A 22,296-nucleotide genomic window follows, 5' to 3' on the forward strand; every position below is an offset into this window, starting at 1 on the left:
GCGGTGACGAGGGACAGGAAGAGGCTCCTCAGATGGACACGGGACAGGTGAGGACCTTGTCCTCCAGCATGACGCTGAGCACCAGGAAGACGAAGTACAGCATGAACATGATGAAGCCCAGCATCTTGCTCATGCGCCACTTACAGGCGGCGATGGAGATGATGACGAAGAGGAGCATGATGAAGAGGAGCACAATGGCGCAGAAGAGGCCGTTGGAGCTGACTTTCACCGGAGACATGTTGTTGATAAAGGACCATAAGAGCCAGGGGAACGGCAGTCTGCGAATAAAAAAACACGTTCAATAAAGCTTCATGTTGTAAGCAATTACTAGGTTAAGAAGACAACAGTATGTACAATTACGAATGTCACTACTTCAATTATTTTGAATCTAGATTTCTTTTTCTGTTATGAGAATTCTCACACACAGATAATATGATTCTAATTTGACAACAATTTAGACAAAAGTCTAATTTGACAATAATTTAGACAAAAGCTAATCAAAGAGCAACTTAGCAGCACCTGCCCATACTTTTATTTCTCACCTTGCTTCAGTTAATAAATAATAATAATGCATTTTATTTATAGAGCTCTTTTCTAGAAACTCAAAGACACTTTACAGAGTAAAAATTCATAAAAACATAATTAAACCAACACACCTAAAATATATATAAAACACAACAATAATTACAGACATATAATAAATATATAAATAAATAAAGGACCTAAAGTTGTGCACTAAAGGGTTTTGCCTTACACCGTTGTTACATCGCAATTATATACTGTGGGAAATATAAATAAAGCACGACACAGCCTGATTACATGGGTAATCGCCATTTGCTTGCACTGAAGTTACCTTCCCCCACCTAATCCTTATAAAAAAAAAGGAAAAGGTAAAGGCCGAAAATGGTAAGGAGAAAATAACATATTCATATAAAGAAAAATGTAATCATGTAAGAGGCCCTGTGCGTACCCTACTGTAATGTCGAAGATGTTGGAGCCGACGGAGCTGGAGACAGCCATATCCCCCAGCCCCTTGCGTGCCACGATGACACTGGTAATGAGGTCAGGGATGGACGTTCCAGCTGCTAATATAGTCAGGCCCATAATCTCCTCCGTAATCCCGATGGTCTCTCCAACCTGCAAACAAAACGAAAAAAGGAAAAAAATAAAATAAAACTAAGCTTTGGGGTAAATAAAAACCTAATCTTTTGTTCTAGCTATTTTTAATTTCCTTGTGATGCTTGGGAGCTGATGGAGGTGATAAAAAAGCTCTCTGTTTTGAATAATTATGTGGGAGGATTAGACAATATGGTTTTGTTTGAAATGTCAAGGATGGAGAAACGAGACGACTGCATCTTCCTTTGTTTTTTTGAAAAGGATTATGTTAGGATTTTACAATGTTCTGTCGTGATCACACTACACCCAATTCGTCATGTACAGGGGGAGTGAGTCTGTCTTTGGGAAAGTATGTACCTGGTGAGCCCACCACACCATTAAGTAGGAGAATGCTGCAATCCAGCAGATGGAACCGATGAAGGAGATGGGAAAGAACCTTTGGGCAGTCTGAAAGAGAAGAAACACAAAACGAGTTCAACACTTCTCCGTCCCACACTGAGGATTCTTGTTTTCAATGTGAGGATAGACTGTCTCCCACACCGGCTTCCTGACGTCGGGCAGCGTTAACCACAGTGGGAGGACGATGGGAATGATGAGGAGGTACGTGATGCGCTTGTGGCAGGAGTCAGGCCAGGACAGGCTCAGAGGCTGGTCGTCCTCCTCCTCGTCCTCAGCCTGAGAGCAGAACACAAACAATAGAGGAGAGGTTATAAAACATTCATCAGGATTGGTTGTCATAACCCAGAGAATTACAGTTTTAAACAGGCTGTAAAGTTGTTAACAAACACGCAATAAAGGTACTTGATGGGTTTACATAAAGATCATGGTTCGGACTAAAATAATGATGGTTAAGTTATGTAAATAAAATAAAAAAGGCGGTCCCAACATTTACTTTTCGGCTAAACATAATCGACAATGCAGACTGGTATGACAATAATCGTGTTGTTGTTTACTTGTGCATCCACATCACCAAAACTGCTTTTTTCCAGCTCAAGAACATTGCCTGCCTCTGACCCTCCCTCTCTTCTACTGCTGCTGAAACCCTCATCCATGCACTCATCACTTCCATACTCGACTACTGCATTAGGCTAATGCAGTAGTCGAGTATGGAAGTGAAGAGTGATGGAGGCATCTCACACCTTCACATGATGATTTAAAATTAGCACACTCTACAGTTTACCAAACAAAATCCCCAACAAACTGCAATACGTCTTCGACAACCTCCACTGGCTCCAAGTTAAATACAGAATCGACTTCAAAATATCACCCACCACCTTCAAAGCCCTGAACAACGTGGCCCCTCCCTATCTCTCTGACCTCGTCCACTGTCCCATCCCCACCCGCTGCCTCAGGTCCGGAGATGCAAGCACCCTAAAGACCACCAGGACTAAGCTCCGAACCCCTCCCTGTACACATCAGACAATCAACCCCCCTATCATCCTTCAAACAAGCCCTCAAAACCCACCTCTTCAAACTGGCTTTTCCCTTGGAACCCCCACCCCCCATGTCATAACTCGAAAAATGCGCTATATCAATTAAATGTATTATTATTGTGCATATATCTAAATAAAACTAGAGAGGAATCATGAAATAACATGAGGAAATGCACATCTGGAATAAAGAAACCTTAAAGGCTAATAAAAGGGAACCTAACATTAGGTCTATATCTGTTTTATACTTTCAAAAGGACACGAAGCAAACCATTTTTTATATCAAAAAGAATGAAAAAAATACAATATGCAAACAAGAAACTAACCAATAAAGAAAATAACTTAACACAACAATTACAACAACTGTTAAAAAAAATACTAAAGGAACAGAGAAGTGACATTTTAAGAAATGTAAATACCTGGATATTTATCTGAATTATATTGATGTCAACTTTGTTAAATAACTCCAGAGTTTGAAAAAATGATGCCATTTTAGCCTTCAAGCTTTATTTAGTGGCGATTCTAACCATTTTTGATATTTAATAATGAGTGGAGACGATATATAATACAGTGTAATCACTTGGTGTTTCATTCAACTTACCTTTAGCTAAGTCAGGCTTTTTGCATGTTCCTATAGCGATGTCGGAAAAAGTGTCTCCTTTAGGGTAACATGTCTCATTGGGACACACCTCTCCATAGCAACTATCTGGAGGGGTGGGTAGTGCAACACAAGCATTCAGGAGGCCTGCAGAAAATGGAAGGCAGGAACTGGAAGTGCATGTGCTTTTTGCTCAGCGGTGACCTTAAGACAGAGGAGTGTGGGGAGAGTGATTGGGGAGATTGCAGCAAGCCTGAGGGCCCCCCCCCCCCCCACACCAGTGCTGAGGCTGGCTGCGGCGGCACACCCTCGGGGGGGCTGATTGGACCTGCCACTGGAATGCCAAGTGAGCCAAAGACTGTCACCTCGCTGCAGATCAGCCTCACAGAAACGGTCCAGAGACTTTCTGCAAGAAAGACTCTAAATCTCCTTTTTATTTAGAGCATTATCTGTTGTGTCCAGAGTTGGGAAGTAGTGGAGTACAAATACTTTGTTGCTGTACTTACAGTACGTGCATTTTTCTGGTATCAGTACTTTACTCCACTACTTATTTTTCTGACAACTTTTTACTTTTACTTCTTACATTTTTAACACCTGTACTTTCTACTTCTTACATTTTCAAAACAGTCTCTTTACTTTAGTTTGAATGTGTGTTTGGTGGCGTGATCGTTATTATTTAGAGTCATTGTGTGCCTATTGATTTGAACACGATCCCTGTATCCATCACTTCCTGGTCTTCTCTAAAGAAGAGGGACCAATGAAAACATTGTCATGTTGCCGTTGTTCAGCATGGAAACATTCATTAGCTAACAATGACATTATTGTTCTATTAATATAAAGGGAGGTCAGGTACTCTTTAAAACAGCTGCTAGTTATGGGTACTTTTTACTTAAGTACATTTCAAAGCACATACTTCTTTACTTTAATTGAGTAAAGAAGTTTAGTCAGTACTTCTACTTTTACCAGAGTATTTTTAAACACCAGTATCTGTACTTCTACTTGAGTAAAGGATGTGTGTACTTTTGCCATCTCTGGTTGTGTCCACAGCAGCGAAATCACTCTCTACTAATCAATCTGGTACTTTAAAACAACAAAGCCTTCTGAGAGTGGGAACATGACTTGGGTCCCTTTGTATCCAATTATACAGGATGGTAAGGAGCCACGGGGACCTGCGGAGAACAGGTCCACACATGTAGATCCACTGATGACCTCAAATGTGTCTCTTGCCCTTTTGAGAGTTAGCCAAGGTGTAAAAATAATACATTAAAAAACACACGCACACACCACACAGAGCGATGCTGATAACAGATGTTCGCTCAGTAAACAATAATTGTCAATCACATTATCGGAGCAGAGAGGGAGGCAGAAATCTTTAAAGATGGCTACTGAAAGAATCGTGAATCACACGGAGCCTATCCTGATGTGACAGCCACCGCTGCTGAGTATTTCACGGTAACCTTGGTAATCAGAGCCGCCAAACAAAAGGCAAAGCTTGCATCACTTATGCTCTAATTCTGATTCCCACCTCTCATTATCCAGATGGCTGCATTGTTATATGTTAAAAGGCCTAAAACCAAAAGCCTGAGGCAATAAATCCATTGCTTATCATACACGTGGAGATCTAAGAGGTTTTATCAGGGTTGAATGCAGTGTTTGGAAGCTAGACTTGGTCATGTGATTTAGCAGGAAGTGATGCAGGATTTTGCTCTTTGCCTACAGCTCTTTGATGGATATGTTGACAGCATGCAGGTGAGCGTTTCAGGCCGACGCTGCACACTGTGAGTCTGTCATCTGTCTATTTCTGCTCTCCCTGCCGAAGAGCCCCATAGAGGTGCTGCTGCTCCCTCTCTGACTTGGTTCCCAAATGCCAGCTCCTAGGGGGCCTTCCTGCCCCGCGGGGCCTCAGTTGGCAACACCGCCAACTCCGAGCTTAAAGGCACTGACTTTTACCAGAGCTGCGAGGGAGGTGTGACATTTTCTATTTTTCTTTTTTAACCTGGAGGCATGCGTGTGCTAAGTAGAAACAAAGCTACAAGAGTTGAAATCGACATGAAAAGTGTGAGCAAATGAGCACATCACAACATAAATGTTTTTGATTAAATGTGTTTTTTCCAACTAATCTGCCAAGCGCTGTAACGATTAATCAACTAATTGATTAGTCAATAAAATAAAAAGTCATTGCCAACCCTTTAGATCTTTGAGTAGTCGGAAATGTGCTTTTTCATGACATTGATATGAAATCTCATATTATTTAGCAAAGCAATCAGATATTCATGATGTTACTTCCTCCCTGAAATACATAATGCCTACATGATGTACACAGTGTGTGTTTTTACTGAAATCGTTTTAGTTCAGAGAGGAGCTCGGATGAGTCACAAATTCCTGTTGGTTGTGATCTTCTCAGAATGTTATTTAAAGACCCGATTACGGGAGCTTTACGCTCTCATACATTATTCAAAATGTGTGCTGAAAGTAGAAAATCCTGTCGTGTATGTTCTACCGAAAGACAATTTGCTGCGAATCCTAGCCTGAATATGAGATTAATATATTTGTTACTTTTATGAAAAATGCCCGTCTGTTGATTTGGGAAATATTGCAGTGCGTTTCTGTCAGCACAGCTCTCAAAGCTTTTAAAGTCAGCTGCTGCTTTTAGTTTGACCTTATTCCCCAATCTTGGTTGCCAAGGCATCCAGGAGGAATTGAACAATTAGCATGACGGGCCTCAGGCGGCATGTGAAGGTGTGAGATGCCTCCAGCTACTTCCTGACTGACACACACACAGGTGCACTGTGGGACACGCCTCTAAATATAGAAACATATGGGAATTATGCCAATGAGATCGTCCCAATCCTCTGAATCACCACCTGGATTATTCTTTACCATACATGTGCTTTTCTGCCTTCACCTGAAGAATATAGTCTATCATTTTGCTTATTATAGGCACACATATTTTCAGCTTCAACGCAGTGATGACAGTTTTATCTTTAAAGACTATGATTATGGAAAGAGTGGGAGATCAATGTGGCCTTGCTGCAGTAGATCGATACACACGCGGTCTTAGGGCTCCTCTTCAGCATTTTCTCCTGCAGTCTATTCAGAGAGCGTCCTTAATGCTCCCTCAGCAGCAGACATGCAGCCGTACCCAGGGGGGGGCATACAGCGGTCTATAAATACAAAGTGCTACAGTATACATTTTTTATCTTTGTGCTGTAAGGCAAAATGCTTCAAAGACTGGGCTTTGATTCAAAGGGTTGTGCAAGATTAAAATCCACCTAAACGGAAACATTTAACTAAAAACAATGGCTCGTGTAAAGTTATAAACCTTGGGATTTCAATGCAAAGTTAACTCTTGAAAGTATTTATTTGCCCTGCTATTGCCATCAAATGCATTCATTGGTTACCTATCTATATAATAGTCTGCATGGTCACTAGAGAGTGCACCATTCCTGGCTGTCCTTTTCTGCGAATGTATAGTGTATAACTGCAATGCATTGTGGGTGATAATACACAACTGGAGCGAGCACCTTTGTTGAGGTTCAGACAAATGGAAGACATTTCCGAGGGGGAATGTAACAATGGCAGCGAACAGCAAATCAAACATATTATTAAGCAACCATGCCAACATTAATTACATCTGAGTTTTTCAATTTGAACCGTATTGTAATATTATACCTTAACAGTACTATGTATTATTTTATTGACCTTAAATCATGTTTCATAATTATGTTATGTATCTATCTAAGGACTGCAGATGGAAATGAGCTATTAGCTAAATTCTGGCATAATTAATCTCTTCTCTTTTCTGAGATAAATGTATTTTTATGCATGGTCCTTGTTGAAATAAATACATAATAATAATAATAATAAAAAAGTTTGCAATTTTTCAGAAAACAGATATCTTTGGTTGAAAATACAACTTTTCACACGGTGAATGGCAGCATGATTCAGTCTGTGTTAGTCAATGAAAGAATCCTCCGCCCCCTCTCCTCTCAGTGTGCCGCTTTGAATCGTTGCCCTTTCTCCCCGGGACCGTCTGCTTGCCCAGTGGGTCGCTGCGTCCCACCATCATCGCTCACGCCAGCACCACTCCTGCAGGTGCCATTCTGTGTGTGTGTGTGTGTGTGTGTGTGTGTGTGTGTGTGTGTTTGTATGTGCCAGGTGTGATTCACATGGGGGTATTGGCACATAAGGGGGGGGAAACACATCTAGTGTATGTGTGTGTTTGTGTGTGTGGGTGTTTGTGTGTGTGTTGTATCTGATCCGGATGGTTACTAATTCCTTTTCTTTATGACCGGGAACACCATGGGTGTTACAAAGTTGACTAAATCATCCAAAATTCAATGAAAGTGGTGGTCAGCAATTTAATATGTTCAAATGTCTACTGTGAAAGATATCATAAAGCCTTAATGCAATCAAATGTAATACAAAAAAATTATGATTGATGAAAGTAGTAAATCGGTCAGATTTGACCTGAACACAACAGGAGGGGTATAGTTGTAAAAAATAAAAGTAAGAAATCATTCCAATGTGTACTATAGGACGGTAAAAAAAAATTAAAAGGGGAGTGATTTGTAAAATATGCATAAAGAAAAAAAAAGAATGCTAACTAGGTAACATAAGATAAGAATAAACACATTTCAATGATTTGTGGTTGTGATCATATTCTAAAGATCTTTGGATCATAGAAAAGTATACAGCTCCCTTTCATGAGTGTTGAGAGCTGTATCCATAAATTCATGTTGTGCTCAAAGTGCACCAGATTGATGCATTTCACTACAACATTTAAAAAAATATATTCCCGGGGGTGCATGCCCCCAGACCCCCCTAGAGGAGGTGAGGACCACTCCCAAATCATGCGGGTTAAAATAATTAAATTGCAAACATTTTCTTTTAGTGAACACTAAAAACGGGTCCCACAGACCCAAACAGCACACAAAGGAAGGTTAAAGGTAAGCATATAATAATGTTCAAATGTGCTAAATATATACACTGCAAAAAGCAAAAAAAAAGAGTAGCTCACGACTTGTTTTATTTTTTGAAAATAGCTCTCATCCTAAAAAAGGTTGGATACCCCTGGTGTAGAAGATAAAGAGGTGTGAGACAACACCAGCTATGATGCCAAAAGAGCAAAAATAATGGCTACAAAATCTATTTTTATTTTAACTTCTACTGCATTGATATTTCCACCAACCTTACTCCTGATCATTACTACCAAATAATAATGTAATATATTTGAAATATAAAAGCCAGTTTGTTCACATAATCCTGAAAAAAGAATTTGCTAATTGCTATGGGGGATTCTTTTTGGGGTTGTGGGATTAAAAATTTACATTTTTGAGTTTGTGTTTTGGCTAAAAAGTGTATTATAGACTTATTAAAGGAGCTGAGGTTCAAATTTCTAAAATAACAATAAATAAATTGACGACTCAATTTCATTATAGGCCATGCTTATTTAACAGCTATTATTAAAATACAGAGAGCCGAAATCCATTTAATCACATGATAAAACTATAGTAACAGTCTAAATAGCTTTAACGAAAGTGTGGATGTGACACATTTAGAAGAATTCTCCGATAGATAATGTGACTGAAAGGTTATAAATAAAGATGGGATATAAAAACAATAATCCTGACAGTATACGTTCTAGACCTGAAAAGTATGCTGTGATGATACCAGTCATGCTTTTGATTAAAATGCTAATATGTTAATGTGGCGCTGTTAGCATAATTTAGCCTGTTGATGAGCATGTATGCCTGGCTTTGATTCTGCCTCTCTGACTACACTGTGGCCTTCAAAGAGCTTCCTCTGGACGCCTGTTTATCCTTTGGTCCAACGCTCTTTGAAGTGAAAAACACAGAAATTGGCAGTGACTGTGATTGATTTAAATACAGCTTGAAGACAACACTTGCAATCAATTTGGCAGTTCTTGATAATGTCATGCTTGTTTAACATCGGCCGTGAAGCTCATTAACTGTTTCAGTGGGCAATCCTGACGAATAATATTAGGAATATATTTTTGGAAATATGAATATTTAAGATTCTTGCCTATTGTCACTCTGATTATGCAAGTACAACAGTTTGAAATAGCTGGAAGCTCGCAAAAAAAAACTGTAAATAGTCATAAAATATAAGAAGCAAAACAAAATATATATAATTATATATATACGAAAAATAATATAATGTTTGTTACGTTCCCTCCTGGACTAGGGGAACCAAAGGGAAGTAACAAAATATAAAATAACCGGGCGAGAGAAAAAAGGAGAAAACTGATTGCTGAAGCCACAAGGTGATTTAATAAGCAAAAAGTAAAGAGGGCTCACCAGCCAATTTGCAAAGTAAAATTAAGGTAAACTGCAAACAACTTTCTTATAAAAGAAAGTGACTAAAGTAAAACGATTCACAAAGATACACTGGAGCACATCTCCTAATAATCAACAAAACACAGGTTACTAGCAGGCCTGACACAGATATAGAGACACCACACCACACCACACTAGACATGCTGCACACATGCAGCCCAGCCTCACTAAACAACAGGCAAATATATCTGATGCCAGATGCTACACAAGCATTGACTCTAGTCTTTCAAATAACAAGCTTCCCCAGATCCTGCCTACAAACTTACCTAACTATCTTCTGGAGCGTGCCGGGCTCGAGGTGGCTGAAACGCCTGCCCCCAACAGGGACTAAATCCCCACCCAGGATTACCCCGAAAATAAAAAAGTCAAAATAAAAAATGAATGTCTGAAGGAAGGACTGATTCAGCCAAGCTACAGTAGAGACTCCCCTATCTAAACTGAGGAAGCTGACCAACAGTAAGAGACTTAAGCTAATGCTACGCTTCTATACACTACTACTTCTACCACTAAAGACAATATCAACACTACACAACAAACAATCAATTACTTACTCCTTGTCTCAAAGGATCTCGGATGAATTTTTTTTTAAATCCATAAAAAATTTGATGTTTGGTCCATTAACTTAGCATAGAAACTCACATTTGGTATCCTTGTTGTTATTTTGGAAATTAAAGGACATTTAAAAATGTTCTGGTAGGTATCTTTAAACATTGTAAAGCAGAAATGTTACAAATTATAACTTAAATATCCCAGGAACATGTTAAAGCGTCTTACCAGAGCGGCTGGCCACTCCGTTGGCCTTCTCACTGTCCTCCACTTGGCATTTCTTTTTAGCGATCTTATGAAGGATGGATGCCTTCTCTCGGAATTTACCTGCAACAGAGTGGCCATCGTGGTTAAACGCAGAACAGAGAGCTGCATGCCGCAGCGTCTTCACAGCCTCTCGTCCTCCTGCCAGTCAGAGCTGCTCCGCTGTGACCTTTGACCCCAGGCGGCTCACATTTCACATTTCACAACATTAAGAGTCAATATGACATTGCATATTATATACTGTTGATCCTGCAATGTCCTGGGTCCTCGGTGGAGGCGAAGCCAGTTCAGGGGGGGGGGGTCTCTTGTGAAGATATTCTGGAGGTCACTCCTGTTTACTTACACACATCAGAAACTCACAAGAGGTGTCAGAGGCTAGCTGGGAACTAAAAGCAACCAAAGGGTTTAGCCGGGGACAGCATCACACATCAACAGTCACACATTGGATCATCATGATACTCCTACTATAGTGTTACTTGTACTGGAGTGCCTCCTGATTCTAGCAAAGAGAAATACTGTAGCATGCAAGAGACATCTGCAAGTCAGATTAAATAAATCATTTTGAAATCACTGGAGGTGGTGAATAAATGGCTGCTGATTTCACTTATTGATTCGATAACACTGGACAGATGATGCTGTGTGACGCTAGCATCACGACCTTGTTGCTTGCATAAACTGCGTGATCTCTTGAAATCGCAGAATAACGGCCCATGCCATGTGTTGCCTGTGACACAATCACAAACAACAGTAGAAGAAATATGATACCAAATGCAAAAAAAATCCAACATTAAATTAGCTGTTAATATTTGATGGTTAGGTCTCATATTGCATGTTGTTTTAGTGCAAAACCTTGAGTATCGATATTAGTTTCACTGACGTCCTGTGCGTGTCAGTTCTTTTGCAAGCATGTCCTACTATTGATCAATGTGAAAGATTTTTTTCCTTCATTTTATGAGGGCATGACTGATTCGTCAGTGGTTGACACAGTGACGCGTCGATACGTCCTCCACCCGACCATGTCAACACCGTCTGTGACCTTCTGGCGAAAATCATTAACCACCCCAAGTCACCGCCGGCCTTCCTCACGTCTCCTCTGTCTCACTCTACATTTCGCTCCCGTTTCTCTCACTCTCACTGTCTTTTTCCAACACCATTTCTCTCTCACTTTGTCTTTTGGTCGTTCGGTAACACAGAGCCCCTCCCCGCCTCTGTCTCGCTTTCAGACACACATGCGCTCAGAGGTATACGCACACATATTTTCACAAGACGGCGTCACACATTTCTCTTCATTGACATCACTCACCTTACACGGTCATTGTCTGCACGTTATGTGCGGCAGTGAGAGTGTGTTTGTGTGTGGGTGTGAGATAATTATCTTGGCTTGGGAATACGAGTTGGGTTGGGCTTTTTTTTATAAATTTCAAAGGAATTCTTTAATGATTAAGAAAACGTCTCTGGCATGAGGTTTCAGTGGGAATACTCTTCTGCAGAGAGGGAAGTCACTAGATTAGCAGATAAGTTTGGAAGGTATAACAATAGAAAGTTCAAATATCATACGTTTGAAATGAACTAAAACATGTATTTACGATTAATACATTTATATATGTTATATAACAGCTAGCCAAGATACACAGAATGTTCCTATTGGATGAATTCCACTAGATGCTGAAATATGCTAAGCTAGTTAGCTGTAGCATGTGTTGAACTGGTTTTTTTCCTCATCATGCCTGGTTGTTGAGTGATGTGGATTGGTTAAGAGTGTTGAACTGAATTAGCTGGATGTTAATAATCAAAATAGATATTTTTTATTTGGTACATTAAGTTTAAGCTAAGGAGACTTGTTTTACTTAATTTAGTACATTCAATTTAAGCTTTAGCTAAGGCTAGCCGAGACTTATTTTACTTGATATAGCTTTTGGGAATGGTTTCACAATTTCATTTTTTTTATCTTTAACGGCAAACAACAAAGAAACATGAAGGTTTGATTTGCATAATGATGAAGAGTTGCAGAGTCTTTAAGAACAACCAAGTCCAGCCCTTCTTTACACAGCCGCTCATTTCCCCTGCCGGCTCTGCCTGTTACACAACCACTGGGTGGATGAGTCACTCCAGTTTGCCAAATTCAGCAACGTACGTCTTACATGTGCCCCCGCGGATGGTGCAAGTGAACTCAGAGTGAGTGCTGAGGCATGGATGATTCTCAGCAATGCAGATGGGGCCAAAGAACGAAAGAAAATAAAAAGTAAACCTTGTGGTGTGTTTTCAGGAGATCTCTTCTGTGCATGTGTGGTTTTACCTGCTATATATATAGGAAATGTGTTCAATTGACCAACATTTAAAAAAATAATCAGTGGCTTTCTCACAAAATCTAATAAATGCAACATATACTCCATTTTCCTTCAAAACATCTTGTTAATGATAACCATAGAAGCACTTCACACAGTAACACACAATATGTACATATTCTCTGGGGAGAAAGAAAGAAAAAAAAGTCAAAAAGAAAAGAAAATGAGAATAATTAAAACAAATATGGCATGGCTACCATGATTTGCACTTATGTCAGTGAAATCTCAGAGAGGTTGTCAAACTTTTTTAAAAAAAATGTTGCAAGCAAACAAACAGATGGGGTTGGAGGTGGAGTGTCACGATAAAGATGGAGAAAAACCAAGAGGGATGACAGGAGCTGACTCAAAGAATCAAGTGAAAACTTTCAGGCTTACCTTCCTCAGTCATTGAGTGATAATATTTTAGTTTCCCATAAGTCCCAAGCTCTACAACATCACAGCAAAAGACAAGGGTAAGGCGACGAACAAACAGAGAAAAGGAAAAGAGTGAACATGACAGAACAACACAGGTCCGCTGCTTCTACATCACATACTGCACAAACACTCACACGGCAACACAAGTCTCTCAGAGTCATCACTGCATAAGTGCAAAACAGGGTTGAAAAACAAATGGAATACATTATAGTATTACAGTAGCTGATAGAAAGCCTGCCATTGCCACAGGATAGATCATTATTAGCAAAAAGAAGAAGAGAGGGGGAAGGAGCGGTTGATACTAGAAGAAAAATAATAAGAGGTTCATACAATGATATATTAACAAACAAACAGAACAGGGAAGTCTGAAGAGAATTTACTGGGTCAACATGCAACAGAAAGATGAGTCCTCCTCTCCTCTGCACGCACGCGTATTCAAAGACTTGATGATTCAGCGTTTTATTTCCACAATGAAACCCAAACAATTAATTTGATTCCCTTACTGTAGCAGTTCTTGGTGCTACTGTAAATAGGGGGTCAGCACATCAGCATGATGAATTGTTCAGGAATTCAAACCAACAGGGAGCGTGAAGCAGCTGAGCAGAAGACACAGAGGCTCGCGGCCCACAATGCACTTTGTCTCCAAACTGTCTCAAAGGTAGTAATTGATATCATGAGGATTTAATTCTTTATACTTCATCTTAAAGGCCATTATTAGTAGCTTACTGTCTCCTTTTCCAAGCCTCTGTAAGACCAGTTCATCCATAATACAAATAACAATGATGAGCACCAAGAGGCTGTTCTGAAGCTGCCTTTTTACCACATTCAAAGCTTGTAAATAGTCCACCTCTCTTTGTTATACCTTGCACGTCTTACGTTATTCAGTGAGATATGTATGTGTCTCAATCCAATGTTAACTTATTCAAAATGTTCTCATTTACTGTTTGTAGCAATATAGGCAAAATTAAAGCACTGTAATATATTAACTATTAAATCAAATTCTATGTATTCCATGTAAGAAACAGGAAGTGGTCTACTTTAGCTTGGCCTCTTCTATAAAAGAGAAAGTGGAAACTCTTGCAGTTCTGCATATCACCATAGGTGCCGCCAAATACAACGAAACAGGGATCCGTGTGACTATGACTTAAATTAGCAATCCCTTCTCTTCACAAACAGACATTTTTAGTTGTTCTGCATGCGTGTTGGTGTACAGTACAGTCAGTACCCACATGCACTCACACTAATATCCAACTGAGCCCAACAGTGAGGGCCACTCCCTCACATGTGAGAGGATTATGGTGCGGATCTCATGCCAAATGGCAGCCTTGGCAGCCCTGAGAACAATCTAATGAGATGAAAACACATCCTATTGCAGAGCGTCTTGCTCATCCACTGCACTCCCGGACAAGTGCCTCAATCCCACATGATTAGGCTGTTTGGGTCTGAAGTGCACCATCACTGTGCGGCTGGCCTCTGACGGAGGCAGCTCTGAGAGCAATTAACCCAATCAGAGCCCTGCAGCCGGAGAGAAGCTGTTGTTGTTTACCAGGGCCCTCTTGTCCTTGGGGTGTGACCTCTAAACCTCTGTTGAGCTGTGTGTGTGTGAATATGTGTGTGTGTGTGTGTGTGTGTGTGTGTGTGTGTGTGTATATGTGCCTCAGTGTGTGTGTGTGTGTGTGTGTGTGTGTGTGTGTGTGTGTGTGTGTGTGTGTGTGTGTGTGTGTGTGTGTGTGTGCACACTGTCTGCTGGGGGGTGGGGTGTCAGGGAAATTCACAGTCTGTGCTGAAGCAAAAAGGCTTTTAACATTGATTATTTCCTCCCCCCCCCATCCAGCAGAGGGTGAGCTCAGAGGGCACGGGAGGGGGTGTGACATGTGTGCCTCCATGTGCGTGTGTGTGTGTTTATTTGTGTGTGTGTGAGGGATGATGGGTTGGTAGGTTGGGGTTGTTCGGTCACAGTTACATAACATGCTGGAGCTACGATTATCCATGGAAATAAATTAAGCAAGGTTTAGGGAGGGATACTACTTATGAAAAGGTTCAAATGTTAACAGTTACTTACATTAAGATGTTTTTCATTACAAGTGTTTTGAAATGTTATGTTTAAATGTGCAAATGAGTCATTATGTAACGCCAACGTTTGGTGAATTAAGTAGAAATCTGCAAAGTCAGTATATTAAACACCTAAATGTGTATTTTGGACACTTCATACCCACTTGTCCTAAAGGAGATTATTGTCAACAGTTATATACCCCCCTTATTAACTGAAATTGAGAACGGTTCTTTGAAAATATATATTTTATCATAATTTGAAAGATACACCAATTGCCTATATGACTTATTTGGCGATGAAGAATATGCTGCAAAGCGTGACTGTGACCTTTACACATCTCTTTATATTTTGTATACAGGTGAAGATGCTACTATTCCACACACCTACCTAAATATAATCTTGAAGTTAGATGTACAAAATGTTGTTAGAACAAACAATTAAAAACCTACCGCAGAACATCAATGTTTTATATCCGCATAAATGGAAAATATATTGCACAATGGGTTTGAGGTCAGTGACAGCGAGTTTTATTGAACCATGTGATCGATGGTCCTGGGTCACCATGCAGACACCTCTGCTGGTGGTGTGTGTGTGTGTGTGTGTGTGTGTGTGCGTGTGCGTGCGCGTGCGCGTGCGTGTGTGTGTGTGTGCGTGTGTGTGTGTGTGTGTCGGTGGGGGTTAGGGCTAGGGGCTGGACGAATGGATTTAACTCTAATACTAAATGAGTGTTAAATTAATGAAAGTCATGACATAGAACAACCAGACCCTGTGTATTTAAGGTTACTCTTCCTCTATTGTTTCCCTTTATTTTTTGCTTGTGTTTGGGTAAACATTACATCATCACAACCTTACGAAGGGTTACCCTCATTTGCCGCCCTTTGGCTGATCTCCTTCTGTGCCTTGATTAGAAAACTGCCACAAAACAACGCGCCACATGCCCGTTCGTCCCACCCGTTCATCCAATAAGCACCCTGTCTGCCAACATGGGTGTATGGCGGTTCACCCAAATGACCTTGTCCTCTCTATGCTCCGCCAGCGAGGGTCTTTGGTTCAATGTCTGCTCACAAAAAAAACTGCCTAGCATCGACCACAATGATCTCCAAGGCCAAGTCGGCACAGTGAGCGATCTTTCCAGTCAGCGAGATAATGATCTGCAGGAATCGCCATTTCTCATAAATATGTTTACTATACTTCACCGCATCATCACAGAGCAGTGCTTTTATGTAAAGGCCGGGATATTTTCACTTTTTTAAATTAGCCATGCTTTCTTAATTCTGGTATTGTTGGGCAATATGTGCAATATATATATATCCTCAAAACTGTTACAGGATGTGTTTTTTGTAAATTATGTAACTTTTTTTATTCTAATCTTTTTTTAATTTTTAATTTTTTTATGCATGCTACTTCGGTAACATTAAGCTGTCTTTGGCTCTTTTCTGCTGTAACTATGTAAATGTCCCCTCTGTGGGACTATTAAAGGTATTCTGATTCTGATTGTTAAAAACCAATGCAACTATCGAAGAAAAAAGAAGCTAGCATGAATAAAATAAATGTAATAATCTCAGAGGCATACGATTAAGATAGAGCGGACATTTTGGGACTGGTTTTGGATTCCGATCCCTAGCGATGGACACAGAGTTCACATCTCAGAGTGATGAATGTTACTGAGGGGACGAGCCAAAGGCGGCACGCAGGCAGAATAGTGAGTGCTGTTTTGGGAGGCTTGTTTCAGCATCCACTGAGGCTCAGACAGAGCGAGAGCCACTCCGCCCCACTCTCTTTGTGGTTCAATATTTGATGCCACTCCTAAGTGATATTGTTTGTAGCTCCACACTGATGGAAAAAGAGATGAGGGCACTTGTGACGGGAACTAACTGTACCAGACTATTACGATGTTCTCTCCAATGAAAAACAAGCAGGATTAAAGAGCTATTATTAAACTGAAGGACGTTCACGGTAACAAGAAAGCTGTTGTTCTTGGATGCTGAATAATATACTGTATCCCCTCATGGAGCATGTGAATAATCGATAACAGCTTTGTGGGAACAGCTAATTGTGAAAGAGGGAAACAAATGTTACTCCGGAGCAGTTCATCCAGATCTTATTGACTCCTGATGAAGGGCGTGTGAGGAGGACTGAGAGAAAACAGCTGACAACTTTTCACCTTTTGCCCGAAACACCAAAAGTCATGATTGAAGCACAACGTTGTGGAGCTGAGAGACATGAATGTCCATATTTAGGAGGACAGGAAATAAACAAGATTCCTCGTTTTTGGGCGTCCGCCTGTCTCACAGAGAGCAGCAAGACAAAGCAAAGGGAGTTGATAAGAGGAGAGAGAGGATTAGGGACGATGGGGAAAACAATGCAGAAATGGTCACAGAGGGTTTCCAGGGGGAACACATCCACAGAAGAGAATGAGCTTTCTGAAGGACAGAGGGGACAGACAGCACAGCGGCGCCGGGGGGACACGTTTACAGGGGACACGTCGGGCAGGAGACTTTCCTCCAGGCTGTTGAAATGAGAATTGTTGGGGAGGGGTGGGGGTACAGAAATTAGAGTAGTAACTCACCAGAGTCAGCAAATTCTGAGGGGACAGTAGGAGAAAAGAAAGAGAGGATGACAGAAGCAGAGAGAACATAAATCCAGGTGATATTGGAGAACAGTAAATAATTGATTCCAGCTGTGTCTCGGAGCCCCAAAAAAAAGGATATTTGGTGACCTGTAACTTCCGTGCAGAGAAACAAATTCAGATCATAAGAATAAGAAAACAGTTCATAAGGAGTCGCAGAGCTGTGCTGTGAGGAGGGGGAGAGATGCTGTTATAAATGCTGTTAGGAAGCATGTTGAAAGACCATTTTAACATTGCAGAACAAAAACACATTGGTAATGAGATGGCTTTTGATTACCCACCACATCGCTTGGCACTGTAAGTATGTCAGGTGTTGACTACAATATCCACTTGAGTTCAAACTATTTACCTTTTGGGGTCATTTTTATAGTTATCATTCTTGCTGTAGTTCGATTCATGTGAGAAATAAATATTTGAGCCTAAAATAATATGATATATGGGAAAAATACTTTATTATCCAGAGTTAGAGGAGATGACTGACACCACTCTCGTGTGTAACAAGAGGAAACAGCTAGCTTGGGTTTGTCAGAGCAATAGCACATCTTTATGCTAAGCTAAGCTAACCACTATCTGGATATAGGAGACAAAATATCTATACACTTGAGTATCACAATATTACGCCTTGTGATGAGGTTTCGATTCCAAAAAAACACACAAACCTTTTAAATGAATAGTTAGTATGCATAGGTTTGTTGCAGACAGTGGGTCAGTTTGCACACAAATTACTGCCATGATGGTAAATGTGAAAGTTATAATTGTTTTGATTGTATACAAAATCTGTGTGAGCTCATTTTAGTATGACAATTGTTCTAAATTAATTGCTCTGCTTATGGTACTGTAATATGTCGCAACATCATGATATGTATGACATCGAGAGTGGTATCAATCTTGTAATCCATGTCCAGGGAAAAAGCAATTAAGTGTATTTCCCATATATATTTTCCACACACACACTCAAAGAGACCCACAAACATTCACTTAAGTTTATTTTACCCCAAAACAGGCCGCTGTTGAAAAATAAAATCTCCCAATTGTGTTATCACTAGCTAAAAGGACGATGTAATCAGTGGAAAGTATTTTAATGTGCTTGTTGGAAAAGTGTTTAACCCCTATAGGCTCAAACACTCTAACCGCCCTCACTCTGAAAGTCTGACAAATGTAATAAGTTCCCAGCCCAAGCAAAACAACCTCAGACTCTGCTTCGGCTCGGAAGCGAAGGCGACTTTATTTTGAGAAATGGTCATAAAAAATGTATGGCTTGAGTCCTGCCGCCTTCCCCCCCGACAGCCCAGCTGAGCTACACTTAAAGCAGAAGAGCACGCAAGGACAGTTAGCACCGCCTCTCATAGATGCAGCTGCCATATCCCGGATAAAATGTGGTGTAGCATTAATGATATCAGGAAATATGCATTGTACACAATCACACGTCTCCCCAATATCATTAGGTTTGCTGGATGTGTGAAGACGACCCACATGGACATTTCAGCCGTAAGTGTTGCTTTTGTTCTTTCTGGTAATGAATTCAATCTTTCCGTCATGTCACACTGTAGTCGTTGCTTCAGTGCATTTATTTCCAGTCAGTATTTTGCCAAAAGACTCATCAGTCAAGTATGATATAACATCTTGGCAGAATCAAAAAACTGAATTTTGAATCCACTCAAAAATAACACAGTATATGTATTTTGATGTTTTTAGATGCTTGGTGGGATTTGAATTCCAAACCCAAATGCCGTCTTTCATTTTCTGCCGTCTTTTAATCTTCGTGCTGTCAAACAAGCAGTAAATATTTCAGTGTACAATCATTATGGCGTGTTAGAAGGCTCTGAAGGAGGGGCAGGGTGGAGTATTTACCTGCTCTCCGGTACATATACAACAGGCAGCAGCAGCCTCTGATTTACATTATAATCTCCGAGATGGAATACACTCAGAATTGATGCATGTTAATGAGCACTTTAAGGCCCATCTCGGCAACGATTATTAATCTTTCCTGAGCTGACTCATTCTAGGTTTGGCTTTTAAGGAATGTATAGTCATTTTCGGAGAGCAGACATCTGCTAATGAGATCACATCCATCCAGAGGGGAAATATTCAGGTTGGTCATTGTTCTGAGCTTAGAAATAGGCTCTTCCCATATGTTGTTTATTTTCTTTAGAACCACCACCACTGATGCTTTTAATCCAACGCCACGCACTGTTAATACATTACTATGGAAACTGGAAGGGGAAAAAGGAATAAACACCCATATTAGTCAGTAAACAGGAATTAGCATTCAACATTCATATTCATATTTTTAAGCCTTAGGATTCATCGTCATAAGACCTTTCACTAAACAAAGACACTGATGAGAAACTCCCGGTAATGTGAATTTTTCTTTCCCCTGGTCTCACAGCACCATTAACATATTCCCCTCCGTGCCGAGCACTGACACTGCTGTTTTACATTTCCTTCAGCTAAGCTAATAGGCCTTGATGTTGGATTAAAGTAGAATGATCTTCCACCTCAGCTCTGACACAGCACCGCACTCCCCTCGTCTCTACGGATAGGCTATTTTAAAGAATAATCATTTCTGTGTTGGCACATAGGTGCTAGAAGGACAAAATGTTAATGGTGGAAACGGCAGATGCATGGATAAAAGTACATTTTCTATTTGAACTGTGGACTAAATTAAAACTTTGCCAGAAACAACATATGGTGCTGCCAAAGAAATAGGTTCAGGATATGAACATATGTTATGTGCTTAGTTTTCTGACAGTAAAGGTCATGGGTTTTTGGATTCCATTCACATCCAGTACATCTGAAAGAAGTTTTTTAAGACGAAAAACTAATTGTCAGATGTATCTTTGAAGAGTTTTCTACGTGTGTGTCTGACTTACCTTCACTTAAAGGGTCCAGCGTGTGGATCATGAGCTGGAAGATGCTGTTCCTCATCAGGCTGTTGTGCAGGGAGGCGGAGCTCCCCCCCCTCTGAAGCCGAGGCCGGGCCTGTGAGAGGAGAAACACGCTGTCAATCAAACGTCCTGCTGCAGCAGACTGGTAACACTTTCTAGTACGGCCACATCTGTAATTATGCTTTAAAATGCGTTATAATCTCTTTATAGCACTGTTTAATATTCATAATGCTTTGAGACAATAATCACAACAGGATATAAAACGTCAAATATCGTAATATGTCATGACTGCAGGTCACTCACAGAGGGATCAGCATGTATTATATTTCAAGCTGTTGGAATAATTACATTAATAATGTGTTGTTATAAAGCATTATGAACAAATACAAGTGCTTATAACTTTAACTGTACCGTGCAGATTATACAAATAATGTGAGTCTTGTTAGTATGCATCATAACATAACTAGACGCATATTCTAGCATATCATAAGTATGTTTATAACGCATTATAGACATGGGCAACATAAAAAGTGCTACCAAGCTTTTAACCTCAATAATAAATACTTTATTCCAACAACTAGTTCTTATGTCTGTCATGAATCAAATATGCTGATATTAACATCAGTCTATCAATTGTAAGCACTTTACTCGAGCCATTATTAATCCAAGCTGTCTGGAATATTATTCCCTAATCCTCTTTTGCATAAAACCTCGCAGCATCGCAGTGTAACTATCGTAAAGTGCCTGGGTTTCTGAAAAACAGAGTTACGAATCCAAGCCAAGGTCACTCCAGCAGTTTGGGCTGAACTTTGGGACATTTGGCGTCGTTGCAGGCGGCAGCTGTTTGGAATGAGTCCGCTTTTGGCTGCGCACAGTTGAGGAGTAGGAGGTGTGAGGTGCTAATTCACAGGCCTGTATGGGTGTGAACGGGAGGAAGGAGAGACAACGCTTCGCCGTGCCACCGGGAAGACTCTCCTTCTGCTGTTCAACCTTCGCAATCCTGGTGAAAGGTTAACACTCTGACATGCTTTTCTCAAGAAGTTTAACAGCATTAAAAAGAGTCTTGTAAACACATGCTTCTTCCTCGGTTGTCTTTTGCATGCTGCGTGCAAAGTGCAAGTGTTGTAACAAGGCTTCAGGAAACAGAGGGGGAGCTACTCTCTGAAGGCCAGGGATAACAGTGTACATGTCTTCTTCACAGTATGGTGGGGAGAAACACAAGCTACATCTACACAGAAAACGGGGACAAACACAGAAGCAGACGGGAAGAAGAGTGTCAATCAGACCAGACCTACCGACAACTTGCTTTCATCCTCTGGCGTCACAGGAATTGTCTTCTCATCCAACACAGAGAGAAGGAAAAGTAGAAGGGGGGAGAGGGAGAGAGAGAGAGAGAGAAAACAGGACATAGATGTGAAGCATGCCGCACACAACCACACAGACAAGACAAAAAGACGCTAGAGAGACATTACAGTTACAGTGATGTGACGACCGACTGTGATGTAAGAGGACGAGACTTGAGTGACAGATTCCTCCCCCCCACTGTGCCTGCTGACGCAGTCACTCACAAGCTGAGCAACATCAGATTGTCTACTTGGATTTCCTTGACATACCCTCAAAAATAGCATTTCACTTGCATATATTTTGTATTCAG

At 40.6% G+C, this 22,296-nt stretch overlaps 1 protein-coding gene and 1 long non-coding RNA gene across 3 annotated transcripts; both read right to left on the reverse strand.

The window, feature by feature from the left end:
• On the reverse strand, positions 1 to 2,168 carry LOC104966527 (sodium/potassium/calcium exchanger 2-like). Its single transcript, XM_010795712.1, has 5 exons — positions 2,070 to 2,168; positions 1,657 to 1,791; positions 1,474 to 1,563; positions 971 to 1,137; positions 1 to 278 (listed from the first exon to the last, which is right to left on the reverse strand). The coding sequence occupies exons 1-5, from the start codon at positions 2,166 to 2,168 to the stop codon at positions 29 to 31; spliced, it is 741 nt and encodes a 246-aa protein (XP_010794014.1). The 3' UTR covers positions 1 to 28.
• Positions 2,169 to 10,279: 8,111 nt separating this feature from the next.
• On the reverse strand, positions 10,280 to 21,986 carry LOC104966103 (uncharacterized). 2 transcript variants are annotated; one of them, XR_800620.1, is made up of 5 exons: positions 21,938 to 21,986; positions 20,628 to 20,736; positions 17,695 to 17,709; positions 13,034 to 13,084; positions 10,280 to 10,376 (listed from the first exon to the last, which is right to left on the reverse strand). It is a non-coding gene; the product is annotated as an uncharacterized lncRNA (long non-coding RNA). The 2 variants fall into 2 exon arrangements; XR_800621.1 differs by lacking the exon at positions 13,034 to 13,084.
• Positions 21,987 to 22,296: the final 310 nt, after the last annotated feature.

This window comes from Notothenia coriiceps, unplaced genomic scaffold (genome assembly GCF_000735185.1).
Source record: "Notothenia coriiceps isolate Sejong01 unplaced genomic scaffold, NC01 NC01_scaffold00037246, whole genome shotgun sequence".
In the NCBI taxonomy this organism is placed as follows: domain Eukaryota; kingdom Metazoa; phylum Chordata; class Actinopteri; order Perciformes; family Nototheniidae; genus Notothenia; species Notothenia coriiceps.